Source organism: Amphiura filiformis, chromosome 20 (genome assembly GCF_039555335.1).
Source record: "Amphiura filiformis chromosome 20, Afil_fr2py, whole genome shotgun sequence".
Lineage (NCBI taxonomy): Eukaryota > Metazoa > Echinodermata > Ophiuroidea > Amphilepidida > Amphiuridae > Amphiura > Amphiura filiformis.
The window spans coordinates 40710854-40737462 of record NC_092647.1 but is presented as its reverse complement, the minus strand read 5'-3'; the positions used below and the strand labels follow the sequence as shown (position 1 = coordinate 40737462).

The window sequence follows — 26609 nt, the reverse complement described above, 5'->3', positions numbered from 1 at the left end:
CAAAGTCCCCGATCAAAGTCCTTTTCAAAATGCAAAGTACATAGTAGATTTTTACTAAACTAGTAAAATCAGAATTGTTCAGTATTGAAGTGAGCCATTATAATTACATTGTATGCCATTAAGATATGTTGCATTCAATAATATATTAAAGCCTACGTATACTTTACTTTTAATGTCACTACTAAAGTACTAGTATTTAGATGTAATAAACATCAGTATAATTTCGAGTTCAACTGAATACGTTCATCATGATTAATAACATATTTTTATTTATCAAAAATCGACTATGGCATAGTCTAGAATGCCTAAATGCAAATGTTATAACCCAGCAAACAGAAAAACGTTTGAGAATGTGTTTACAAAGAGTATAAAACGTTTAATAACATTCAGAAAACATTTTTTGAAAACATTCTAACATAATGATATTAAGTATTGACACAAAAATGTTTGCCAAAAATATTTTGCAATAACATTTTGACAACCTTTCATTCATATAAAACGTTTTAGAAATGTTCTCATGACCTTTATATAACCCGATATATTATTAAAACGTTTTGACCAAAACCAACACGCGTTTATAACACTTTTATGCTGGGAAATTGACGCAGCTGTATCTACTTTAAAAATAACTTACATCGTATCTACTAGAATGACAAACAAAATTCAAATCGGGTCATTAACTCTGACTTGATTCTGCATACAAAGGTCAATTCAACAGGAAGATAAAAGTTCCATTGGATATTAAATCATAGTCTGAATGTGACTATAGTCGTCAATTGTGGAAGTAATAAATCCATTTGCCGGGATTGGAAGCGGTTTTACTAACTGTGTAGTATACTATTCGTAATAAGTACTATATACTGGCTATTCTGCCGGGCAAAGTTGGTATCAGTTCATTTAACATGCTTAAGTTCACTTATTGTTAAGTTTCCTAACGTAAGTACTTTTCTTATCTTACAATGTATAAATAATGATTTATTGCTATCAATCAGATATCGGCCATTGTATTCGTGAAGGCCAAGGTAAGCTTATTCAACTGATTGCTATTGGTAATATGGAATATCTAATACCTAGGCTATAGCTTACCTATCTTGTCTATAGAATACCTATGCGCGTATATGATTAAAGAAAGTATTAGTAGCCTAATACGAGCCAGAACATTAATTTATCAAAACTCAGATTTTTTCGGACAAAGAAAGATGTGCTACTGAAGCGTGCAAATGCCATGTAATAAAGGCAATTTTATTATGTTTGTACTTTTAGTCCATGTTTTTCTTATCGCGCCAGTGAGGCTTCAATGCTTATGAAACGTTTGCAGTGTGACCTCCAACTTTTCATAATCATTGAAGCCTATGAAATACAGAAAGGTCACGTTTTCCAATAATATGATTTGTTTTGAAGTGTCTATAAATCCAACACCAATTTCGTATTCAATATGGACGTTGTCAAATGAAAGACTGTAAAACCAGGAATATTACATGAACTTCATGAGACATAAGAACGTACTGCTTAAAGGTCTAGCGCTATACAATTCTGGCCCGAATGAGATTTGTACAAAATTCGCCTGAAGAAACGTCGCAGGAGCAACTTGTTTTCAGTTAGCGACAGTTATGATGGTTGAAATTAGCCCTTGTCTAATCTTTCTACTAGAAATACCCGGCATTATTTTTATTTTTACGACTGGACATCGAAGTCGATGATGTCCGGGGCTCACATATTCTCCATGCAAAGATAAGTGTGTTTTTCCCCTCCAGTTTCTGATTTTGATCTGAACTTGTGGCGTATAGATTTCTTTTTGACATGGACGAATCACGATGGCGGGCGCCTCGAGCTCGTTTTACAATCCATCAACCAAGTGGTGGGGAGGCTCATGCCGTATATCAATGCGTCTAAATCCTTCCCTGACAAATTGTCATTTTTCTTGTTACGTTTATATTACGTTTCCTTTGGTATCCCCGCAAAGCGTTTGTTTGGTCTGGTTCACGATGCGTAACTCTCCGTTAAAATTTGTTTGCTTACTTTAAAAACATGATTATGTTTATTCAAGTATATAATATTGTTGCGTCATCAGCAGAGATAATAAATTGGAACATTCTTCATGTATTTATTATCGTTAATATTATAATATAGATAATAGGGGCCCACTAATCTACCCTTGGGGTACATCACAACTTGCATTCTAAAATTTAAGCTTATATAATTATTTTATTTTCCAAACGTTCGCGTATATAATCGTAAGGAACACTTGTTGTTTCTAAGAATATTTTCACGCTTGGTCACACGATTAAGAATATTTCAAATAATAAACGTGTTATCCAAACGGCTCGTTAGGCCAACATTCTCATTATTTTGTGATGTGATATTTCTCTGCCATAGCTAAATGGCTACATACAATTTATAGACTTTGAAAGTGCATACTTATGACTCGATTCTTGATGTCATTTTTGAACCAAGCTACAGCTCGATGAAAGTACCCATATGGTTCACTAATGTTTTTGTTTAAAAATGTTAATCAGAATGCAAAAACGCATTTAACCAGAAAATAAAATGTATTGAGTTATTTAGAATGGTAGGTTTTCATTTAAAATGTGAATCCCTTTAAGGGCTGGGGTATGAACGTTTGGACAGTATTTATTTTGGGACATTAGAGCACATCAGACATATCGATTTGCATTCTGAATACGAAGAATGTCATTCTGATATCAAATAATTTTGATTTTTTGAAATTCGCAATTTAATACACATTTTATGGCAAATCATTTAAAATTGATATTTTTGATATTTAACAGTACTCGAAGTAAACTTTATAAATCTGATGATTTATACTTAACGTGTATGTAGGTGGGATGAAATGCCGACGATCAATTGAAAATTTTGACCTTTCGTATTGAAGATATGGATTTTTTTTCCAAAACACCAAAAAAAAATTAGGTCTTTTTGGGAAAAAAATCTATATCTTCAATATGAAAGGTCAAAATTTCAATTGACCGTTGGCCTTTCCTCCCTGCTACATACACTTTAAGAATATATCATTAGAGTTAAATGTAAATCTCTTTAATTTACTTGTCATTATTTTTACTAATTATTTATACAACCTCTTTTCAATAACAGACATTCACCAGACGGAGACGGGACTAGATTTCGTGTTTGTGGTGTGGGGTTGTATGGAAGCAAAAGGATGACTTTTCGCTGTCGAAGTTATGTAATAATCGGATTAACAATTGCCACAGCAATAGATGGAAACAATGCTTGAATAGATCGCCCTGCACTATAAACTACAAACAGTAGTATATATTTTCAGTCTTCAGAAGCAATCTGAATGTAGGATTAAAGTGTGCTACATGAACTAGGTGGAGCAAAATGGGGTTGCAGTCCTCCAAACAAACAGACACTGAACCAAGAAAGGCCAATACACTGGCTCCAGAAGGTAAGCTGAAAGATAGATGATGCAAATTATTCATCAATAAGAAAGTATTAAAATTATTCTACGTTAAAATGTGACTAAAACCATTTAGAGCAAACAAACGCATTATAAATAGATAACGCCATATTTTGGACAGAAAATATCTTTAGTAACAATTAGCACTTGTTCAGTGCCTAGTATATCAGTATATGGGACCATGACAACCCCTCTCTGACATTTAATACAAAGGCGCTGGCGCGCCTCGCTGGCCGCTTCGCGGCCATGCGCGCACTCCCCCCCCCGAGGAACTAGATCTAGTTCTAGTAACAATCACATCATCGTCGGAAACGCCCATAACTCAATCAACTTAATCATCTCACCTGTAGATAGCAGGCATGCATCTTGTCACCGGAGCATCTATATACAGGATATTTTGAAACCATTAATTACCATTTAACACTTTTTGCATTAAATATTTTCATACTTACGTAAATATGTAATTTTCTCTGTAGATAACCGTCCTCTTCTAAAAAACACAGACGATGAGGAGATTATTGACAATGCTAATATCATCAACTCACCATCAACCCATTTTAGGGTATACAAAAGACGGTTTTACGTTCTGGCTGTATATTCCGTTGCATCAATATTTCAAGTCATATTTTGGAACACGTGGTCACCAATTGCTGATACAGGTAATGTCGTCATATTCTCTCTTGTTTTTCATTGGTCCTGTTTTATACACTGGACGCCACGTTCCCGGAACCACCGCTAGGTGGCAGTACACGACGAAAGCTTTGATGGAACACCTGAATTGCTTTCATATGCGCAGACCTGGTAAAGATCTGAGGTGCCCCAGATATCTATGATGTAGCCACAATTTTGACATTGTAGCGCATGGAATGCCTTAGAATGGTTTCAAAAGGGTTGGAAACGCTGATAAATATACGAAACAGCATAGATCTGGGCCAAAAAGTGCATTTAATGGACAGATCTAATAGACCTGTGACGTAACGCAGAACGTGAATTTTCGTCATAGAGCACAAGATTTGGTGACATCACATGTTTTGTCGCACCCTCAGAGTTTGATGACGTGACCGATTTGGAGTATAATTGAAGACCGAATGAAAAAGACTAGTTCGCGTATGACGTCCTGTCAAGTAGACCAAAAATGATGTACTGGGCAGGTCAGCAATCAACCACGTTGCGCCTTTCCTCTGACGTCAGACGCAAACTAGTCTTTTTAATTCGGTCTTTAATTATAATTGTGTAGATTTTACAATCGAATCATTAAAAAATCGCTGCGCAAAAGTGTAAATTTAGAAATCGTGGACTTGACCCTGCAAAAGATAATTTAGTGAAAAGGAATGTGTTTTGAAACTTGTGACATTGTACATTTTCATCTCGTGGTGTTTGTTTAAACGTTTGCAGCAATGGTCGTATTTGGTTGGAGTAAGGGTGATATTGCATTTATAGCAATGTGGGGAGGAATCGTATCTGCGTTTTTGTGTATTCCATTCGCCGGCATAATGGACAAGTACGGTGAGTTGTAGAAAACAAATCACATGAGTGATAAAATCCAAATTATATTTCAAGCAGAAATAGGGAGTTAACATACGGGTAAATACTATTTGATTGACCTTTGAGAAGACATATTGAAATTGCTGGAAATGCTGATGAATTTTTAAGTTGATGACAATGTCGTTTGGTATTTTTGAAATGAACAAATTGGCAAAAAACAAAGAAAACAGCAGTATTGACGAAGTTGAAGCCCCATTCAAATACATGTAGGTAACTTTAAATTACAGATTCATGTAAAATGTCTTATTTTGTCTTAAATACACGACTCTCGGTTGAACCACTAGCAGGCTATTTTAGCACATCTATGACAATGCCAGACGACGCGGACTGAAAGAGAATAGGTGTTTTTATTTTACTTGTATCCCAATGCATCTATTGTTATTATTATTATTTCCAAATTTTCTTCAGGAATCAGAAGGATGTTTCTGTTGGCGGAGACATTTGCTTTGATCGGTGTAGGCATAAGATGTCTACCAGTAGGCAATGATAAAGTCATTTGGTAAATACAGTTTAATTTGCTCACATGCACACATTTCAACATTTACATTACAGATCAGTTTACAGTTATGGATAAGACAACCACAACGTAATGCAATACTAGTATCAGATTATTAGATTCGTCAAAGGTCACCAAATTACCAAATTATATAGTATGGTCATTTTAAGAGTATCCAATGTACATGACATTATATTCTAACAATCTCTTTGTCCATTTCTTGTCAATACACAGGACGGCTAACATCGGTCAGTTCTTCATAGCCTTAGCTGGCCCATTTTTGGTCCAAGGGCCACCTCTGTTGTCAGTCACGTGGTTTCCTCCGAATCAACGTACTACTGCAACTGCTGTAGCTACTATTTCAATGGAATTTGGTGTTGCATTGTCGTTTATATTAGGACCTCTTACGGTGAAAGAGCCTAAAACAATTAACGCTACTACGTAAGTACAAGTTCTTATTCAACAAGTACCTGAGTTTATATCTGTTTCAACACTGCGTATATATTATATTCGTTCAAAGGACAATAACAGATCCATGGTTGCTTTGTGAGATACCAATTGGTATTATCGGCTTACGTATACAAGAATTTGAGCAATACGCGCTGAAGAATTTTCCAGGCAAACCTCCCACTCTTTGGCTCAGATACGTGGACGATACTTTCGTTGTTTTGACCTGAATTAGATTGAACAAGACAATTCCGACATTAAAAATGAAGATCTTATTAAGCTACTTTGGATGTATTGCAATAGGTACTAATTATTATTGTATGACTAAAAGTAAACCATTGCACCAAACAACATGTACATTCTACCGCGCGGCTTGCAATATAACGACTGATCCAACATACACAATTATTATTAACCATCGAACCCTTTTCAGAGCCCTAGAACATACTCCAGTCAAGATATTTATACAAGATAAAACATCGCACTTTTTAATACATGCAATTGATGCATCATTTCCATGTAAACATTGTTTCAGGCAGTTGAGAAACTGACTGAATTACTATAACTAGGATATACAACTAAACGATATAGTAAATAATTATAATAGCGTTGTTTGTAAAGTACTTTATGTGGTTGATTTCATGGAAGCTTTTCCAAATTTATTTTGCAGAATTAATAATTTAACAGAATTCGACACGTATATGGGCAACTATTATGATGATTACGGTGAGTTCAATTAATTGTTTTTGTTATGTTTATGCATGCAGATCCGGGGAGGGGATGGGCACTTAACATAAATAACCAAATGGGTATACTCCCCCAGAAAGGCCCCTTTTTGGATTTCACAGCTACGAAAGACCCCCTAAATATGACCAAAATAGAGTTCCGAAAGACCCTGAAACAGCTCTAAAAGACTCCTAAATTGCTAATTCTTCACACTTCTGGGTTTTCACACGATTTCTACCAGAAAGCCCCTTGATTTTGACAGTTCACAACTCCAAAAGACCCCTTTTTCCTTTTTCGCAGCTTCAAAAGACCCCTTTTATATGTACGTCGTCAGCTCTCAAAGACCCACCACCTCAAAATTCCGAGGGAACATACCTGCCAAAAAGGTCGAATACAGGGAAGGATATGTATTTTCAGATATGTTTTTTTTACTCGTCATTGTGCTTTTGATACGGCACACATTCGAATTGTTCGAAAGTTGGTCGAAGATTGGCTGGACCTCAAGACTTTCCATTGTAACATTGAGTCGACTTGACAACACCTTGGTCTGGGGCGGACATTTTAAAAATGAATTTAGAAGAGCAGCAACGGCATCACTTGCATTACATTCCAGATGTTAAATCTACATCATATGCAAAATTTGAGGACATTCGCACGAGTCCGTTTTATTTTACGGCCATTTGTCTATAACTGGTCTTTACATGTAGCCCTATGGAGAGAGTGCCCGTTGAGGGCGCTATAACCCCCATTTTTGGAACAAAATGTGATTTATAAAAAACGGACTCGTGCGAATTTTCTAACAGTTTCAGAGTATGTAGTATGAACATGTAGAAATATAATCAAGTAGTTGCCCTACCTGCTCTCCTCCGAAAAAATAAAAAGTCCTATACCTCAATGATAATGAAACCTAGGTGAAGACGGCATTTCAGTAACATTTACTACGTACCAGATATTTGCATATCTAACTCTTCGACATGAGATTTTTTTCAAGATTTACTATAGGTTTTGTACTTACGATATAAAATAATGTTAGTGAATACGCCCATATCCTATAGGCTTCGAATGTGGCATACCGTAAAACCTCGTCTACAAGCATATATAGTATTTTTGATGAAAGCTAAATACGATACGTGCGTGAATATGCCAATATAATAGATTGGTCTGACAAAAATACTTGTTTGTATATGCTTGGATCTGTCATTTATTTGCTCAAACTCCAAAATGGCGCCTGCATTAATTAAGCTTTCACCAGAAGCACTCTATATGCTTTAGACGAGGTTTTTCGGTATTCCAAATTAACCCAACGTTACATTATTTTATCAATGTTTCATAATAACATTAAGAAGTGACGGACACCAACATTTTGATCTAGATCGTATTAGTCTCAATGTTCTTTTGTTCTTACAGATGACTTACCCCCTGATATTAAACAGGATCATATTGATTCAATTTTCCGATTGCTATATATAGGTAAGATAAGAAATAAATTATATTTTTCATTTATATCAAACATATCTGTTTTCAGGGCCGGATTTACCTTTTTGGGGGCCCTGGGCCATGCCAAAATTTGGAGGCCCCAAACGCATGTGCACTCAAGTGACCAAGTTTTAAAACTTTACTAGGACACTTATGTGCGAAGCGCGCAATTTTTTTTCAATTTTAGACTATTTTAGCCCAAATCGAGGCTGAATTTTGCTATATAACAGACCAGTGCGCGTGAAGCGCGCAAAATTTTGCAATTTTGGGGCCCTATGGTAAATCCAGCCCTGTCTGTTTTACGTATTCATGTCATCATTTAAGTTATTTTTGGGTGCTCAACATCAAGACACGCATTAGTCTTATACAGACTTTTAAATCGACGTTGAATATTCGATATAGCATATCTACGTTATTTAATCTATTCCCATTCTATTTTCAGTAATATTTAAGTTTTAACGAATGTTTGATGACGTAAAATCAATAATATATTTCTACCAGGTATTCTACAAGGCATATTATCGATTTTACGTCATCAAACATTAGTAAAAACTCTAACATTACCGGAAATAGAATGGGGCTAGATTAAATAACGTAGACATGTTACATCAAAATTCTACGTCGAATACTCGGTGTCTGTAGCAGCCCTTCTCATGAATACGAAGCATGAATCAAATGCCACTCCCAGTGACTCCATTGCCAATTAACCCCTCACGCCAACAGTCTCTAGTTGACTGTTAAATTCATTCCCAAGGACGTTCCATTTTTGATTTATTACGGCTGGTATTGTTCCTTATATTCAAAAATTCAAAACTTCCATTTCTTGTTCATCTGTTCTGTTTTATTAGCTTTTATTTGGTATATGTCTCCTCTATCCAGAGATACCAAAATAAGTATTACATTATGGCCTATGCTCGTATGACGTTCAACCACGAGTGCGCCCTCGGTGGCTATGTACTAAACATTATGCCAACATTTGTCACTGAATGTTTATCTATATATGAATGGCTATTACTATACTAACCTAAATATCAAGTTTGAAGTAAGAGCAAAAAGATAAATTGCTGAGCCTCGAACCCACTCATAATGTAACAGTTTGACCGATCACCCAAAGTAAAAATGGTAGGTCCAAAACAAATTACTAAAATGAGCGCAAAGGATGTACTAAGATTATCGCAAATCATATAAGGCTAAGCGCTTATTTGAGCGTTTTAGCGCGGGAAATATCTGGTCTTTCCTCTGTCATGATATAAATGCTACGGGAAATGAATTACAAATGTTAACTTTTTCTTCACCTATTCCGCCAGAATTTGGTATGATAGTGGTTCTGTACATAATAGCATGGATATATTTTCCTAGCAAACCACCAACACCACCGAGTGTGACAGCTAGCACACCCAGGGAAGACTTTCTGCCAGGAGCAAAGATATTAGTAACGTAAGATGCATTGCAAATAAGTAGTAACTTATGATTTAATACGCCAGTCCACATACAGGCAAACATTCCCAATTGGCTACGGTGATGCGCACATCGTTTAGCGAACAGTGGACCATCACAGTAATGTCATGCTCATCGTGTGTAGGGGTCCAATGGCAAAGGGTGTCAGGATTACCGAAATGGTTTATTCTCAATTATGGACATTATCCCTGATCACTACGTTGTTGAATAAATATTTGTTTATGGTCGTATATATCATTACGTTACCTCATCCCTTAAATAAATGACAGTTTCTCCCGACAGCCTGAGTTACCACTGAAATTCTTCTGTTAAAGCTATGCGCTGAATATGACTGTCCTAAATGGTCACCGGGTTTCCTATGACGACAATGCCGCTTGTCCAGCTTTGTTAATTGCGTAAAGAAAATCACATTGAGAGTACAAATTTGTATTGTGATAAATTACTCAGCATGCTGAGTGTTGTCAACATTGGTGTCTCGCACTGTCCTTTATAGCATTTTGCCTGTTTCAAACTCATTCAAATTTCTACCTATTATATTTTACTTCACAGGAGTATAAATGCGTTTTGGCTCCCAGGATTGTGCTACGGCATCAGTTTAGGTGTTTTTGGTACATGGGCTTCACAACTCGATATCATGTTTAAAGGAACGGTCGACGTGGGGCAGGTAGTAATTATGTCTAATAATAAAATCAGTTAGTCTTAAGGGATCTATAATGAGCGTTTATTGCGTTTCGACAGTATTTTTTGTGGGACATGAGAGCACCTCGGACCTATCGAATTGCATTCTGAATACGAAGCATGTCTTTCTGATTTGAAAATCACACTATAATACAAATTTTATGACAAATTATAAAAATTTGATATTTTTCAAATTTTTGATATATAACAGTCCTCGAAGTAAATTATATAAATCTAATGATATATTCTTAAAGTGTATGTAGCAGGGAGGAAAAGCCGACGGTCAATTGAAAATTTTGACCTTTCATATTGAAGATATGGATTTTTTTCCCAAAAAGACCTAATTTTTTTTGGCGTTTTGGGAAAAAAAATCCATATCTTCAATACGAAAGGTCAAAATGTTCAATTGATCGTCGGCTTTTCATCCCACCTACATACACTTTAAGTATAAATCATCAGATTTATAAAGTTTACTTCAAGTACTGTTAAATATCAAAAATATCAATTTTAATGATTTGCCATAAAATATGTATTAAATTGCGAATTTCAAAAAATCAAAATTATTTGATATCAGAATGACATTCTTCGTATGCAATTCGATATGTCTGATGTGCTCTGATGTCCCAAAATAAATACTGTCCAAACGTTCATACCCCAGCCCTTAACTGAGAGAGAAATTGCGATTTCTTACGCCATTGCTCACTTAATACACGTAAGGCCTTGTACAAATGTACATGTATGCCACTCTTTTTGTCCAAAAAATGTATATGCCTTACGTGCGTATTAAGCATCGGTCTCACAACTGAATATTTTTGTGCATTTTGACAACAAACATGACAACAGCGCTGAAGGGACGCACATATTCACTTCACACTAATGATTTAATTTTTGTGAATTTGTTACATTAATCAAGTTTATTTTATACATTAACAGGATATTGCTGGATGGATTGGTTTTTACACATATATCGGTGGTGTTGTTGGAGGATTAACTGCAGGAAGGTAGGACAAATACTATGATTTTGGATTACCACCTTAAAAATGAATGCGCACTCTTAGCCACATTTTGTTAACTTGTACTTTATACCCATTGCCCTATCGTACATACATTACATATATTTAAACCAATAACCAGTTTTAAGAATACAAGCTGCTCAGTGACGACGCTGAATCGACTCATAAGGCCATCAGAATACCTTAATTAAAAATGTAATTCCTGTTGTATGGCTCTTTAGTCATAGCGAGGGTTGGGTATGTATGTTGAGAATGAATATAATATCTTTCTAATGGTTCTCAAAAATACTATTTAAACATCCAGTAATGTATAATCAATCCTGCTTTACTCCACCATATTGGCTTGACCTTAGCTAGGACTATTCCTTGGTAATATGTTGAAGGGTGTCAAATTTGATGGAAATTACTTGCTAAGTACTTACCTATATAGCAAGCAAAATAACCATCCAAATGATACATTCTTCTGTACCACGTACATGTACTTGTGTACTGCGGAATGTTTGAATAAAATAATCTGTTTAAATATTTTGAATCTTGTGAGACGTTTTATACTACCTATGTGATCCACGGTTGTTTGATGTATATAGAATTGGCTTCATTATTAACTAAATTCAAACCATAGATGGCGCTATCCTAAATCATATTATATTAATTTGCAAGGTTAGGTGATCAATACTGCCTTTAAAACAGATGGAATAGGTGAAACAAGCAGCAAAGAAATTATATAAACATATTTCATCAAAAAATTAAATAAATTGTTTGTATTAAAAGCTTGAAAGAGTAATTTTCAGTAACTAAATAGCGCCACCAATTTTGTCATAAATAGATACATTTTATATCCGAAAAGCTTTAAAAAATGCTGTAAAAGTGAATAATTTTGTAAAAGAGGGGAAATTGAAGTTGAAAATGACTCAAAAAGCATCTGTATACACTAGCATGATATCGCTTTTAGCTATTTAATCCTTAAATTGTGTTGATTTGATGTATTGTTTGAAAAACTAATAAATGACCACATCAAACAGCCGTGGTGAAAGAATGATTATGATATTGAATTTATTGATTCGTTGATTGATTGATATGACGTGATTATGATATTTAATTGATTGATTGATTGGTTGATTGCAGATGTGCTGATTACTTAGGTGGGAAAATGAAATTGGTTTTACTGGCGCTCACAGGTCCTGCTATAGGGATATTTGTGTGGTTTCTTCTTATATGTTACAAAGTTTTACAATTTAATCTACGTAAGTGCAGCTTTGTTTTATAATTTTAAATCCCCTAAACACATTTCTAACATATAAACAACAACTACCTGAACCCGATTACATCAAGGGCTAACAGTAAATTTGTTAGATTAAAGTTATGGAAACGATTATTTGGGTCGATGTTTTTGAAGTTCTGATGTTGACGATATCTCAAATCTGCATTACAGAATTTTGGCAAGATAACAATTGTTCCAAATTCTGCAGTATAAATGCTGAATGATGTCTTGATTATTGCATTATTTCCCATTGAAGTATTACATAGGTGCATACAAGTTATATATAAAAATCATACATGTGCTGAGTCTAACAGTACCAGATAAACCATAGAAGTGGATAAACTAACATTTGTGTATGATTCCATGCCTTCCGATATCAGTCTTCAATTTTCCTTTAATTCATCATGCAGCAAGTTTATACGTCTCTGCTACTACGTACGGTTTTTTACTAAATGCTGCAAAACCATTATACTTGGAGGTCATCTGCGAAGGTGTATACCCTGTTGCAGAGGGCATCGCTATTGGTCTATTAAACTGGCTGAGTAATTGTATTGGATTGATGTTCCTTTTCGTTATGATGATACCACATATAGGTAAGAGCAGGACCCTGACATCAAGTTCAGAAGTATGTTACTGCGTTTTTACAGTGGGGGAGCTGGTAAGAGTTGTCATATCATAAGCTACTTTCCCCGATTGTATTCAGAATTAAACTATAGAAACATTTGTGCAAAGGGAGACGATAGCTCAACTTCCTTCAAATTTCTCCTTCGTTTGACCTGGTCTGGAACAGCGCTATTAACTCATTTGACAATACTATGGTGAAAAATCTGATCAACTACTACCCCTGCATATATAGTATAGACTAATATTACATAAACTGGGCATACCAAGAACAAATTTGAAGAAAAAAATGGTTGTACGTAAATTATTTTACAGATAATATGTAATGTCATAAATACATCGACTGCTTGGGAACACAACAAAGATGACTAAATGGGTTACTTGGTACACTAAAGGGTATACTTCTAAGATTAAATACAGGGTCCACATAGACCATGCAGCCGAAATGTGCTTTCATTGAGAACATGAAAATAACGATGGAATCCGCAAGAGCGTCAAAATAATTATTATTAAAGAACGCCTCAATAAACCATTGCTTGACCGGAGCCAGATTCTTGGGCTTTCTTGCTCGCCTTTCCAATAATCCAATATATATATTTCCTTTCCAATAATCGCAAAATCAACTTACTGTATATTTGTGGATTTTGATAACCACCAAGTCACACAACAAAATCGTATTTCATTCCATGACCCGCCTCTGCTAATTGCTCCTTTTACTATTATCGTGTTTTTTTTGTAATTTTCATAACAGGTGTGTACTGGATGAACTGGACCGTATTAGGATCAGTTATTGCAACATTTCTTATACTTCTTGTCTTCAAAGAACACAGTAAAAGATTACAACTAGATAAGGGTTCTGATACTCGTGCTATTACAATACCAACAGTGCCGACAGAAGAATATATATAGATTGTACTGACGTAGAATCTATAGAATTGTGTTCAGATTTATTGATGTCATGGAACATTCTGACTGAGGCTTGCATGGCTGTTACCGTTTCTGTTTTGTATACTAAAATGTTATTACATATTAAAATAGGTTAAAACAACCACCAGGCGTATGTGTGAGCAGCTTCAAACATTATTATTATTTGAAGATCCCGACAGGATAACTCACAAACACAGTAGGATGTTCACTCGATAAACAAAGCCATACTAAGCGTCGTAAAATCAGTGTAACACGTGCGAAGATAAAGAAGAGACGAATATTGTCATATCACGTCGGCAGAGGATAATGAGCCATAGATGAATTTGAAACTGGCGTTACCAACTTTACTTATTTTACATTATCTGTAGAAGGATAAAGTTTCAAGTGACATACCAAATATTTCTTTGCCAAAGCCAAAAGAATCCCTTTGGGAAGATAGATCCTGGTCCTCCTCATTACATGAAACAAATTTTGGTTATCTGTTCTTTTAAACACATTATAGGTGATGCGATAAGTTACTTGTCACCTTTCGGGATGTCCCACACGATAAAAAAATCATCGGCATAATGTAGTCAATTCCAGATATACATAGGTGTAATTAGAATTTGTAAATCCTTTATCTTTCAATGTGTGGTATGTTTTAGTTTACATTGATTCACAGAAACACAATACAATAAAACTACAATGAAAGTTTCACAAGTATTAGAAAACTTACAGTACTATTTTATTTCAGTTGTCTATGATTTCTATATCATAAATCAAAATCTTGTGTAATAAAATATAGAATAAAAAATGGTCATTTCTCGATCACGACACTGGAATCAATGTGTTAAGCCCGATACGTGATCAGCATTGTGAAAATAAAAAGTTGCATTGCATATTATATCATCCATAAGACAAGATGGTCTGACCAAATGACGTTATCGAGGTCATCCTCATCCATCCTTAAACAAGCACATTAAATCAAGTTTTATTGTCAGTAAACACCCATTTCTTGATCTGACTTAACAAAAAATGGGAAATTATAGAATCATAAAAATATCCCGGAGTTAAGGGATGGGGTATGAACGTTTGGACAGTATTTATTTTGAAACATTAGAGCACATCAGACATATCGAATTGCATTCTGAATACGAAGAATGTCATTGTGGTATCAAATAATTTTGATTTTTTGAAATTCGCAATTTAACACACATTTTATGGCAAATCATTAAAAATTGATATTTTTAATATTTAACAGTACTTGAAGTAAACTTTATAAATCTGATGATTTATACTTAAAGTGTATGTAGGTGGGATGAAAAGCCGACGATCAATTGAAAATTTTGACCTTTTGTATTGAAGATATGGATTTTTTTCCCAAAACACCCAAAAAATTAGGCCTTTTTGGGAAAAAAATCCATATCTTCAATATGAAAGGTCAAAATTTTCAATTGACCGTCGGCTGTTCCTCCCTGCTACATACACTTTAAGAATATATCATTAGCTTTATATAATTTACTTCGAGGACTGTATATGATGATTGTACAGCACGAATGAGCCGTAAATGTCCTCAATTGTATTCTGACTTACAGTGTAAAATGGGCATGAAGGTCATATTCATAGGTATTTCAATTTGGTACTACGTGTATCTCATTAAATGAGGTACACGTAGCACCAATTTGAGGTACCTATGAATACGACCTTCATGCCCATTTTACACTGTAACTCAGAATACAATTGAGGACATTTACGGCTCATTCGTGCTGTACGGTCACATATATCAAAAATTTGAATAATATCAATTTTTTATAATTTGTCATAAAATTTGTATTATATTGTGATTTTCAAAAATGAAAATTATTTGATATCAGAAAGACATGCTTCGTATTCAGAATGCAATTCGATAGGTCTGAGGTGCTCTCATGTCCCACAAAAAATACTGTCGAAACGCAATAAACGCTCATTTTAGATCCCTTAACAACATCGTTAATATGCACCGAATGATGTACTGCGGAGGCAGACTGAATTCGACGCGTCGTAGTGAATACCTTGATACATTGTCATATCTTGGTTACTAGCTCACGCTTGGTTCGCATACCTGTTAGCAACCCATTGACTTTGTGTTGTGATTATTTTGATCGTGGTTCCGAAAACAGACAGCGTGAACCAGTTGTCCTGGCGATTTTGACGCCCCACTACGACGGCGAATAATCAGGACCTTGTGTTTGACCATGACATATTAACTATAATAGGGAGTAAACATCAACAATTTTAAATTAAATAACTGGTATAATGAAGTCTTATCTGATATCGCTTTCACTTCTTTAAACGGGCTTGCTTCTTCAATAATAATTAGTCATTGGAATGTACTACTTTTATTAATTGCAATAATATATAACACAGGCTAATCCATCGTAATGGTCGTCACTCTTTTTCATATAAAAAGGTTCTGCTATTGGAACAGTCTCTTTAGGGGCGTAACCTGGAGGTTTTGCGTTGGGTGCGGAATATCCCGAAGTGGACGTTTTTTCCTGTATATAAATTCGCTTAGTACATTTTTACCTTCCCCCTGAAAGTTGAGCTTTGGTCGAGGGAGAGTTGCGCACTTCAGCGCCCATTTTAGCTACACACTTACGCCCGTAACAGGTTGGAAACACCCTAAAACATTGATTCAAAATATACAAATTTTTCTCTCTCATATATATAGTGCTCCACAAACTATATAGACATGACATCAGTGAAACACTAGTTATCGATGTGCGGCAGTTACACTGAACCCCGGGCACTAAACAATATTTAAAAGCTGACAAATTCAGTCAATTTGTGCACGAAATAATCGTGATTAAAATGTTGTGATGGCATGAACATTGAAAAGGAAACCAATGTATCCCATGTGCTACACTGCCCCAAACATGTCAACACTTCTTGCTTTCGTTACCCTTGTCGGTGATGGCCTGCCAATGTGTTCGTTCTGATAAACATGTCTATCGTCTCTGTTATAGATATCAGGTCTTGGTGGCATTTCATCGTCCACCATTGTAGGAACAGATATTCCCCGTCTAACAGCCTGCCTCTTAGAAGCCTGTCTCGATAAAGGTCCAGGACTACTTGATGTAAACTCACAAACTTTATCAACACTCCCAGACGGTATCGGATGCGCTGGTCTGCTAAAACCAGCCAATTGTCTTACTCTTAAATCCGGTTTAGGTTTTAATGCTGGTTTAGCAGGCAATCCCGGACTTGATCTATGCGGTGCCTTTGACGGCACCGGTAACGATGGCGTAGCATGCGCACTTGTCTTTTTCTTAAACGTAAATTGATTTCGAAGCAGTTGTCCATGAGAAAGTTTCTTTGAAAGTTTTCTTCCTTTCAATCTGGCAACAGAGTCATTTACATAGCCATGTGTTGCTTGGTTCAATTCGTCCTGATCTTTACAAGCTCTAAGCACCAGCGGGTGAGGGAATTCATCCAAACCGGGTGCTGAACAGCGCCACCTGGATTCCTTACTCAAATAGTCATAAGGATGTGAATATTCACAGCTACTTTCTCGGTCATCCCCGTTCATATTTAGATAGTATGGTGCATCGTTATGTGAATGAGCCACTTGCTGCACAGAATCATTTCTATTTTGGTGAAGACATTCTCTGGATCCATAACTACGATTGCTGATATGATGTATTGCAGTTCTCTCGTGTAGTGGTTGAAATGGTTGATCTAAGCTATGGGAACTACTCTGTGATGGTGTAATGCCAAATACTGAAACAAGAAACAAAAAATAAGACACTGGTGACGAAATATGTGTTAAATGAGCTCTGAAATTACAATATTTGACCATAATATCTGTACGAACTATAAAATATACGAAAATATAAATAAAGGCAGTGTATTCCCAGCAAACGCAAAAAATGTTTTAAAAACGTTTTAAACAAGTTATATTTTGGATTTTGGTTTAGGTAAAAACGTTTTAATAACATTAAATGTCAGGTTGTATAAAGGTCATTAAAATGTTTTAAAACGTTTTGTTTGAAAAATCTTTTCAAATGTTATTGTAAACTATTTTTTGCAAACATTTTTGCCAAATATTTTGTCAACACTTAAATAACAATTAATGTTATGAAAATTTGACATTTAAACGTTTTCTGACAACATTTTATAACCTTTTGCGTATGATGTCGAAAACGTTTTGTGTTTGCTGGGTTGACCCTTGGTTAATGCATGTATATAGGTCCAGCCTATAAGAAAGCTAAAATGAGATAAACAATGACAAAGATAACGAAATTCTATTTTTGCACAGACTTAAACAACTGAGAATGTAACTTGCATTTGCATTTTATTACATCCCAGAAAAATATGGTAACCCAGCAAACACAAAACGTTTTCGACATCATTCGCAAAAGGTTGTCAGAAAACGTTTAAATGTCGGGTTATATAAAGGGTACATTAATGGTATAAAACGTTTTCATAACATTAAATAACATTTGTTGGTAATTTACTGCACAGCAAACACAAATGTTTTACAGAAAACGTTTAAATGTCGGGTTATATAAAGAGTATAAAAACGTTTTGATAACATTCCAAATACATTTTTGAAAACTTGGTACAAATCATTCTAAACAGAATGTTATTTTTGGGTTGAAAAAATATTTTGCAAAAAATGTTTGCCCAAAATATTTACAATAACGTTTTTAAAATGTTTTCACGACCTTTATATAACCCGACATTTAAATGATATTAAAACGTTTTGTAAAAAACATTTTAAGAACATTTCTGTGTTTGCTGGGTGCAAATATTTTAACATAATGTTATTTAAGTGTTGACAAAATAGTTTACCAAAAATGTTTGCAAAAATAGTTTACAATGACATTTCGAAAACATTTTTAAAATATTGTTGTAGTGTGTTTTCATACAAAACGTTTTAAAACGATTTCATGACCTTTATAAAACGCGACATTTTAATGTTATTAAAACGTTTTTACCTAAACCCAAAACCCAAAATATAACTTATTTAAAACGTTTTAAAAACGTTTTTGTGTTTGCTGGGAAGTCACCAAATGCGTGGCTTGTACGTACCTGATGTTTCGAATCGTTGCTCCTCCGTTTCGGATTCATCTGAGTCCAATTCCTCACAATAATCAGAATCCCTACAGAAAAGAAATGAAACTATAATTGAAGACCGAATTAAAAGACTAGTTTGCGTCTGACGTCATGGCAAAGGCGCGGTGTGATTGGTTACTGACCTGCGCAGTACGGAATGTTTGGTCTGGTTGACAGGACGTCATACGCAAACTAGTCTTTTTAATTCTGTAAACTATATCTGCATTATGACGAATACGATACACACAATTTTGGATATTAGAGTGATTCTTTAATTGATCCTAAAGGTGGAGCGTTAACTACTTTGATGGCAAACTATATGGATGGCATCGATTTATACAAAATCACAAACCAGTTGTTGAGTAATTACAAATGCCTTTCCGAATAAACTGGTTTTTTTATGTACCCGTATTGTATCAATGAACTTACAAGATCAGTCTAGATAAATCAAGGTCTATTTATAAACACGTAAAGGTACAAGACAATTTGGTGACAATTTGCTTTCGCTACCAGAAACCAGCCACGCAATTATTCGTCCATGCCTCCCCCGGTCTCTACTTTGTTCAGATTACAATTGGCGAAAATTATTCATTTTTTAAAACTTTTTAAATAAAGTCCCAAAGAGCAACCATCATAGGTGCTGCGCCCAACTGTGTGCACCCCTAATGATTCCATATCAATTCACGATGCTATGAGCCTTCGTCAGTTATAAGTTGAACAGAGTAGAGAAAGATAGGTTTTCAAAACACAATAAAATTATGAAAATGTATCAGATTCGGATGGATAACTCATAACATATTTTTATAAACACATACAAACGAAACACTACAAACCGTTTATATTCCATTGGTCTGCCATTACGTTTTCGTCGTACCCAACATGCTACGCACGTAAGACCTAAGATGAACCATGTAATCAGTGACACCACGAACAAAGATATTACGTAACCTGTGGAAAATAATAGTAGCAAGAATAAAACGTATTGCTTATTTATGTGACTTAGGAAAATTATAATAAAAAAGACGAATATGAGCTAGAAGACTGCTACGGCGTTTTACTTTATTGGATACCGTAAAAACTCGATAGTTAGCATATGTGATTACTATCGAGCGCTTTTGAAAACATGATATTGTACCAAAGACATATATAACCATGGAGCTATTATAAGATGGAGAGGAAATAGATTACGTAACGCATTGAAACCTTGTGCCGATTTGAAATCTGACAAGCTATTCATCGAAAGGTACCTTTTGTTTGGGACAAAGGGCTTCCGCCATTAAATCGGTAAGCTGACCCGACAGTGTATTAACGCTTTGCCTAGCAGGCTACTGTCAATAAGTGATCAAATGAAAGTCGCGTGAAAGCGCTTAATGGAACGAAAAGTACCTATTGTTATACATAAACCCAAGGGTGTGATTGAGTAGCCGTAAGCACAAAAGGCACACATTAGCCGCTAATGCATATTTCGTTGTCACCCCACTGACATTAGGTGCTTCATTTAGATAAATTGAATGCGCTTGCTGAATGATTACGCATCAAGGCTGCCATGTGTCTGCATGTCTATAGTACAAATAATGGTATTAAATAGCTACGTCCCGGGAGCTACGTATACATGTAACATATAATAAGTATACCGGTATAGGCCTATATAAAAGTTGTTTTACAAATTGAGATTTTATTTTATTTTATTTTATTTTAAGAAGGAGAATATCATAATCAGTGGCGTACTGAAGGGGGCAGCTCTTCTGTGAGAGGTCTTGGGAGGGGATGAGGGTGGAGGAGGGGATATGAAGAATGAGAGGGGACTGGAGGAAGAGAGAAAGATGAAGAAATAAAGAGAAATAAATAAATATACGTAAATAAATAGAAAGGTAAGGAAAATGATATATAGGAATGAGAGGGGACAAAACGTAAGAGGGGATGGAGAAGTAAAGGGAGATAAGAAGAGGGAGTGATACTTTAGCAAGTACAGAGAAAGGAAAAGAAATGAATGACAAATAAATGTAGGCCTTTTATAATAATTATTATAGAAACTAAACACAGCCCCCCACACACACATAGGCCTAACACTAACAGCACTATAGGCAGCCATTCGATGATGTCAATGCCTTTATGCGTTACGTATTTAAAACGCCCAGTCAGATGTATTTTACACCTGCAAAGCACAAGTCACCCAATTTCGAAAATTGGACGTTGAATGTACACTCTCATGAATATTGATTGGCAACATTTTCCAATATGTCAGCGCTCAAATCGGATACAATAGAACAATAGACCATTCAGTGCGTTGTATATAACTATGTGTTATACGTATATAACTATGTGTTTCAATGATTAGCTCACACCCTTTACACTTTTGTGGATGGGGCTCTTCATGTATACATGTTTTAAAGGCGCTTGATAGTAAACACATATGTTAACTATCGAGTTTTTACGGTATGCCCAATAGTTCAAATAATAAACATCGTGTACATTCAACATTAATTCATAACTAAGGTAGTTTTCCACTGCAAGTCTCAATGTCACACCTATTCTATCTCAATCTCAACCCCGTGCTTCTCATCGCCTCCTCATCCATCCCACCGTTGCTCCGCCCTCCACATTTCTATATACCATAAATGCACCTGCTACACTACTCACCAGGACAAGGACATTCTCCAGTTTCAGGAATACATTTACAGCCTAATCTTATCACCATTGCACATATTCCACTACAAGTACCAATATCACCAGCACCAATGTCTTCACCGCCACGGACGTCAGAAGGACACCGACCAGTCACGTGATGACAGATCTCTCGATTTGGACAATTTCTGTCAATAAAGAATAACAATGTTGACAATGTTGTAGAATCAAATTGGTAACCTGTTCTCGATTCGATACAAATACAGCACTGCTTTTGTATTTGAAATATTCTGTTTTTCGAGGTTTACCAGATGAATCAAGTCAATAATTTTCCGACTTATTTAGAACTAACACAATCAATACTTAATTTTGGCATGACAAACCAGATGAACACTAACTCTATCACTGGCGTTGGCTCTCAAAAAGTTGTGCTTTGTTATGTAAAGCAGACAGTGGCACACTGGATTTCGGAGCTTTCTCTTTTTCATGCTAAAACCTTTCCCTATCTTATATTTTAGGTTGTTTCTACTCAGGTGAATGGATATAAAAGGTTCTTGAACAAATTCATCAGGACTGTTCATAGTAGAATTGTTAGTTGTGATTTCTTACGACTAGTCCAATAAAATATCCACTTACTTGCAGACGTTTCGGAAACTGTCAGTGTGGTGGAGAACAATCATGTAATCGACTGGGATGAGGCAAAGATCGTGGGCAAAGAGAGCAACATATATAAAAGGTGGATCAAAGAGGCAATCACCATCAGAAAGCGGGGCAACACCATGAACAGAGACGAGGGGCAATACAACTTGAGTCACGTTTTTGACAATCTGATAACTGACAAGAAATCAACTGGCAACTCAGTTGCTAGGCAGCTGTTAACATCAGCTGTATACAGATCGTCATTACATCAATAGCATCGATAAAGGAAACTGACAGTTATTTTATTGGACTAGTCGTAAGAAATCACAACTAACAAGGATATGAAAGGTGTGTAACGCACGAGTATATCGTGCTGACTGTAAAGGGTCAAAATGAGGTATTGAACCCTTCTTGTTCACTCAGCCCAGGTCCTTTGCCTAATTAAGTGTAAACTAGGTATTCTTGGTCGAAGCAGCCAAAAATCGATTTTCATTATCTAAATCAGTATATTTTTTTGGGGGAAAAACCACTTTGATGTTTTGCAAAAGTTTACTCTACAAAACACATACTTTGAAAACTTGATTGAGTTGTTGTTATTAATGAGTTATGTACGTTTTACAAAGTGTTGTTGTTTCAGTCCTTTTTACAACAGAACTCAAGAACTACAGGACCTGCAAAAGTATATCTGTGATATTTGAATTCTTCTACAGACTCGCTATGAAATGATCAATGCAATTTTTACCAAAGCTACCATTCGCAAGATACTATGAACTACCAAATCGCAACAATTTAAAATAGCTGCTAACCTTAATGGAATTTTGAACTTGGAAGTCATGGCCAATCAAAAATTGTTTATTATAATCCAGAAAATCTTCTGCGAAAATGTCTACACATTTCTGCAGATTTTAGCGACCATGTTGGATGTGCACAGAAACTGTGTGTTCCGTAGTACACGCATGCTAACGAAACGAAGTCAGAAACAGGGATATCAGCCAAAACATCAGCATCTCAATATAAGTTCGCGTATAATGAGAAATATTCAATTCAACCTGTCTTGGAATTAGGTTTTAATGACATCAGCTGTTCTATAGTCCATGAATATGACAAAGACTCGAATTGATATTCGTCATTCTGCGAAACTCATAACGATATGCGTCATACCAATTGATGAAGATTAATCGTTTACCTGCAAGTATTTTCACAATCAAACCCAAATAATCCTTGTGTACATTGCTCGTCACAATTTTCTCCTTCAAATCCAGCGGGGCAAATACATTGGCGAATCACTGGGTGACATATACGGCCAATATCGCAGGTTTGGTCAGTACATGGAGTGGCATAGGTCAGGCCTACAGATAAGACAAAAAAACAAACAGTAAAGTAGTCTGAAATTCACGAATAATAATAACGGTTTACTTTCCCCAGTAGTGAATTTGAAGTGGGCGCAAACGATTCTATTTAATTCTAATCAAACAAAGAAACAAAACATGATGGTTGTGAAAAACAATTTCCAGGACCTTGTTGATCTGATCAGAGGCTCTCTGCTTTTAAACTTTGCAGAGAAATGGCACTGGCAGTATATTCTTCAGTTGTCAAGGAATGGTACTGGTAGTATATTCTTCAATGTCATTTGTGACATTCACTTTAGTGACCTAGAAGCCCGGGTTCAAATCCTCTTACATCTTACAGTGGAGAACTGGCTGGATATGGAGTTCGCCTTTGTCTGTCTATATACCTTCTTGGTGGTATCTATTGATGTCCAGACACATAGGGCCTAAGTGTTGTTGTTCTTTTCGACGTTGTCCTAATGTGTTCCAGTTTAGATTTTGAAACATCTTGCCGACACTAGATTTTCTGCCATAGCCCCCCCCCTCCCAACGCATCTTTTCACCATTTTGAGGACCATTGTGTTTTCTTTTGACATTGGATTACCAGTAAAAGCGACATTAGCGACATACTTGACGTTTTGGACATAACTAGGCTTAGATATAGCTTCTCTATAACTGATTAGTTATGAAAGTTTCTTCTGATAAAGTGTAACATCTTCTTTGCTTTATCCGAAGTATATTTCTGCTTATTCCATTTGAAATTGTTTTCGATGTATAGGGTATACTGCTGATTTGATACTACATCATGGTATAGTTCTTCTTTTTTGCGATTCTCATGGCATTGCATTTTAAAGCATTGAACTTCATGTCCCATATTTCTGCCCAGTTAACAAAGTTAATCAGATCTTTTTAAAAAGACACTTTAAACCCTCCATCTGGCTGAGATGGTTCGGTAGATAATACAGTCATCAGTAAACAATCTTGCTGTTGCTTTTTAATGTCTTTATGAATAGTATGAACAGGTGAGCCCCAAATGTGTACCTTGTGAGAAACCGCTTGGAGGAAGATAATCCAAGCTGATCGTCTTATACTTGGCCCTTCAACTTGGATAACATAATGGTTGACACAATAACAATATCAAAGGAAAATTCCTACCGTGAAAGTGAGTTACTACTTCATTCCTAGATTTGGCAAGCTTCGAGGCAGTTAATAAAAGTCCAATGGCGGAGTAAAATCCCGACGATAAAAACAACATGGCTTCCGGCACGAATTTAGATTAGTGATCCTCCCAAGGTCATTCTAATTTTCATTAAAATAATTCCACAAGTCAATTGGTACGATTGTGTCCACATGTGATAGCTAGCATCTTGAATAATAGCACTATAATAGGTTCTAACGAGGGGTGTAGGAAGTCATCGGAGGGAAATATGGCTCACTGAAGGTCAATCTGGCTGGTCAATCTCCATAAATGAAGAACTTCCGAAAAAGAAATTAAATGTCCTGTTAGGGGTGACTTGCTGTGGCATAGACTGTTTACCTGTGGTGTTTAATTTCAAAATATATCAATTCCGACATTTCTGGAGTAGTTGAGTTGTTTGGCATTCCTAACGTTTATAAATAGACCGATAAAATAATTTTAAGAATGAAATGAAGCTCAATTACGAATACCGTAAAGATGCGCCTAATGGCGCACATGGGTTCCTTTCCTTGGGGAAATTTCATATACAAATAGAAAGCTCCTTCCACTGATGATCCCAACAAGAATTAAGGGTCTTTGCCATTATTTGCTTGTACGTAGGATTTTTTTTTACGGCAGTGTACTTTTAGTTTGTGCTTAAAATTTCATTTATATCAAGGGAGCTCATAGCGCCATTAGGCGAATCTCTACGGTACCTACTGATAAGTATACATACTTCTTCGTGATCGTTCATCCGTCTTAAATATCAAACTGAAAGTCCCTGCAGTTTTATTAATATCTCATTATCTTACTACAAACAAGATATTTCATGTGATGCATTGCAATGATCACATTGTATTATCTGAGAATTCCCAAGATATAGATAGATCTGCCTGACCTTGTTACTGTAATGGCATGAGACTCTAATTATAGTTTGAAACGTAAACGAAGTAAAATGAAAATTAATCGTGAATCAACGATTAATCTACATTCTGTGGCCACATTACCTTGCAAACACCTCATTTGTGGTTCTCCGACATAACAATACTCCCAAGTAGCGCCATCATCGTCATCTTGTACGAGGCACCATGGTGCAACCATCGTCCCTGGTGCAGGATTACGGCAATAGTTATGGCCAGCTTGCGCTAAGTCCCTGACGTTGATAGTGATGTTATTGGTAACCAGGACTGTGTCTCGCCATGGAAGACATTGGATTCCGGATTGGGTGAGGTTGACAAGGCCGTTGTAATCATCGCCTTGAGGATGGTTGTAGCATTCTCCATCTTTAATGAAAACAAAATAGAACATATATCTGATGTCTTTACCTGAATACTGAATGGTATTTGTATAGACCGGTGACGTACCGTGCAAAGCTTCCAACTGGCAAAATTGAACAATCAAACCGATGGCCTGCCACATGCTAACAAAATGACTTTACCAGGACAAATGAGCGAGGAGGGGTGAAAATGTATAGATTTAATGCTGGGATGGGCCAAACACTATGAAATATCACACTGATATCTGAAATGAACACTGAAAGTTTAACACTCACTGAAAATAATACTTGAAATAGTTTCTTTGGTATTCTGTATGCAAATAACCATTGTCCAACCACACTGAAAAATGGACTGGAACTCCTCTGAAAATCATTGGCCAGTTATTAATCCCACTGAAATT

General features: G+C 35.8%; 2 protein-coding genes across 2 annotated transcripts in view; one reads left to right on the top strand and one right to left on the bottom strand.

Annotated features, from left to right (window-relative positions):
• The first annotated feature begins 3184 nt into the window (after positions 1–3184).
• Positions 3185–14792, top strand: LOC140143049 (solute carrier family 49 member 4-like). Its single transcript, XM_072165093.1, has 13 exons — positions 3185–3427; positions 3916–4098; positions 4835–4945; positions 5393–5483; positions 5715–5921; positions 6598–6653; positions 8061–8123; positions 9437–9566; positions 10137–10251; positions 11199–11266; positions 12404–12522; positions 12950–13132; positions 13912–14792. Exons 1-13 carry the CDS (start codon positions 3361–3363, stop codon positions 14067–14069), a joined length of 1551 nt encoding a protein of 516 aa, XP_072021194.1. The 5' UTR covers positions 3185–3360; the 3' UTR covers positions 14070–14792.
• A 1139-nt stretch (positions 14793–15931) lies between these two features.
• LOC140143047 (uncharacterized) overlaps positions 15932–26609 on the bottom strand; it is a 52886-nt gene continuing 42208 nt past the window's right edge. The window contains exons 7-12 of the mRNA XM_072165092.1: positions 25940–26215; positions 23614–23776; positions 21804–21976; positions 19997–20111; positions 19140–19210; positions 15932–17825 (exon numbers count right to left, since the gene is read on the bottom strand). Coding sequence (XP_072021193.1) covers positions 16966–17825; positions 19140–19210; positions 19997–20111; positions 21804–21976; positions 23614–23776; positions 25940–26215 — 1658 coding nt within the window. The 3' untranslated portion in view covers positions 15932–16965. The remainder of the gene's footprint in view (positions 17826–19139; positions 19211–19996; positions 20112–21803; positions 21977–23613; positions 23777–25939; positions 26216–26609) is intronic.

Coding starts and splice junctions, on each gene's coding strand:
- LOC140143049 (XM_072165093.1), top strand. CDS start 3,361: ATGGGGTTGCAGTCCTCCAAACAAACAGACACTGAACCAAGAAAGGCC. Junction 4,946..5,392: donor CGGCATAATGGACAAGTACG/GTGAGTTGTAGA, acceptor AATTTTCTTCAG/GAATCAGAAGGATGTTTCTG. Junction 5,484..5,714: donor GGCAATGATAAAGTCATTTG/GTAAATACAGTT, acceptor GTCAATACACAG/GACGGCTAACATCGGTCAGT.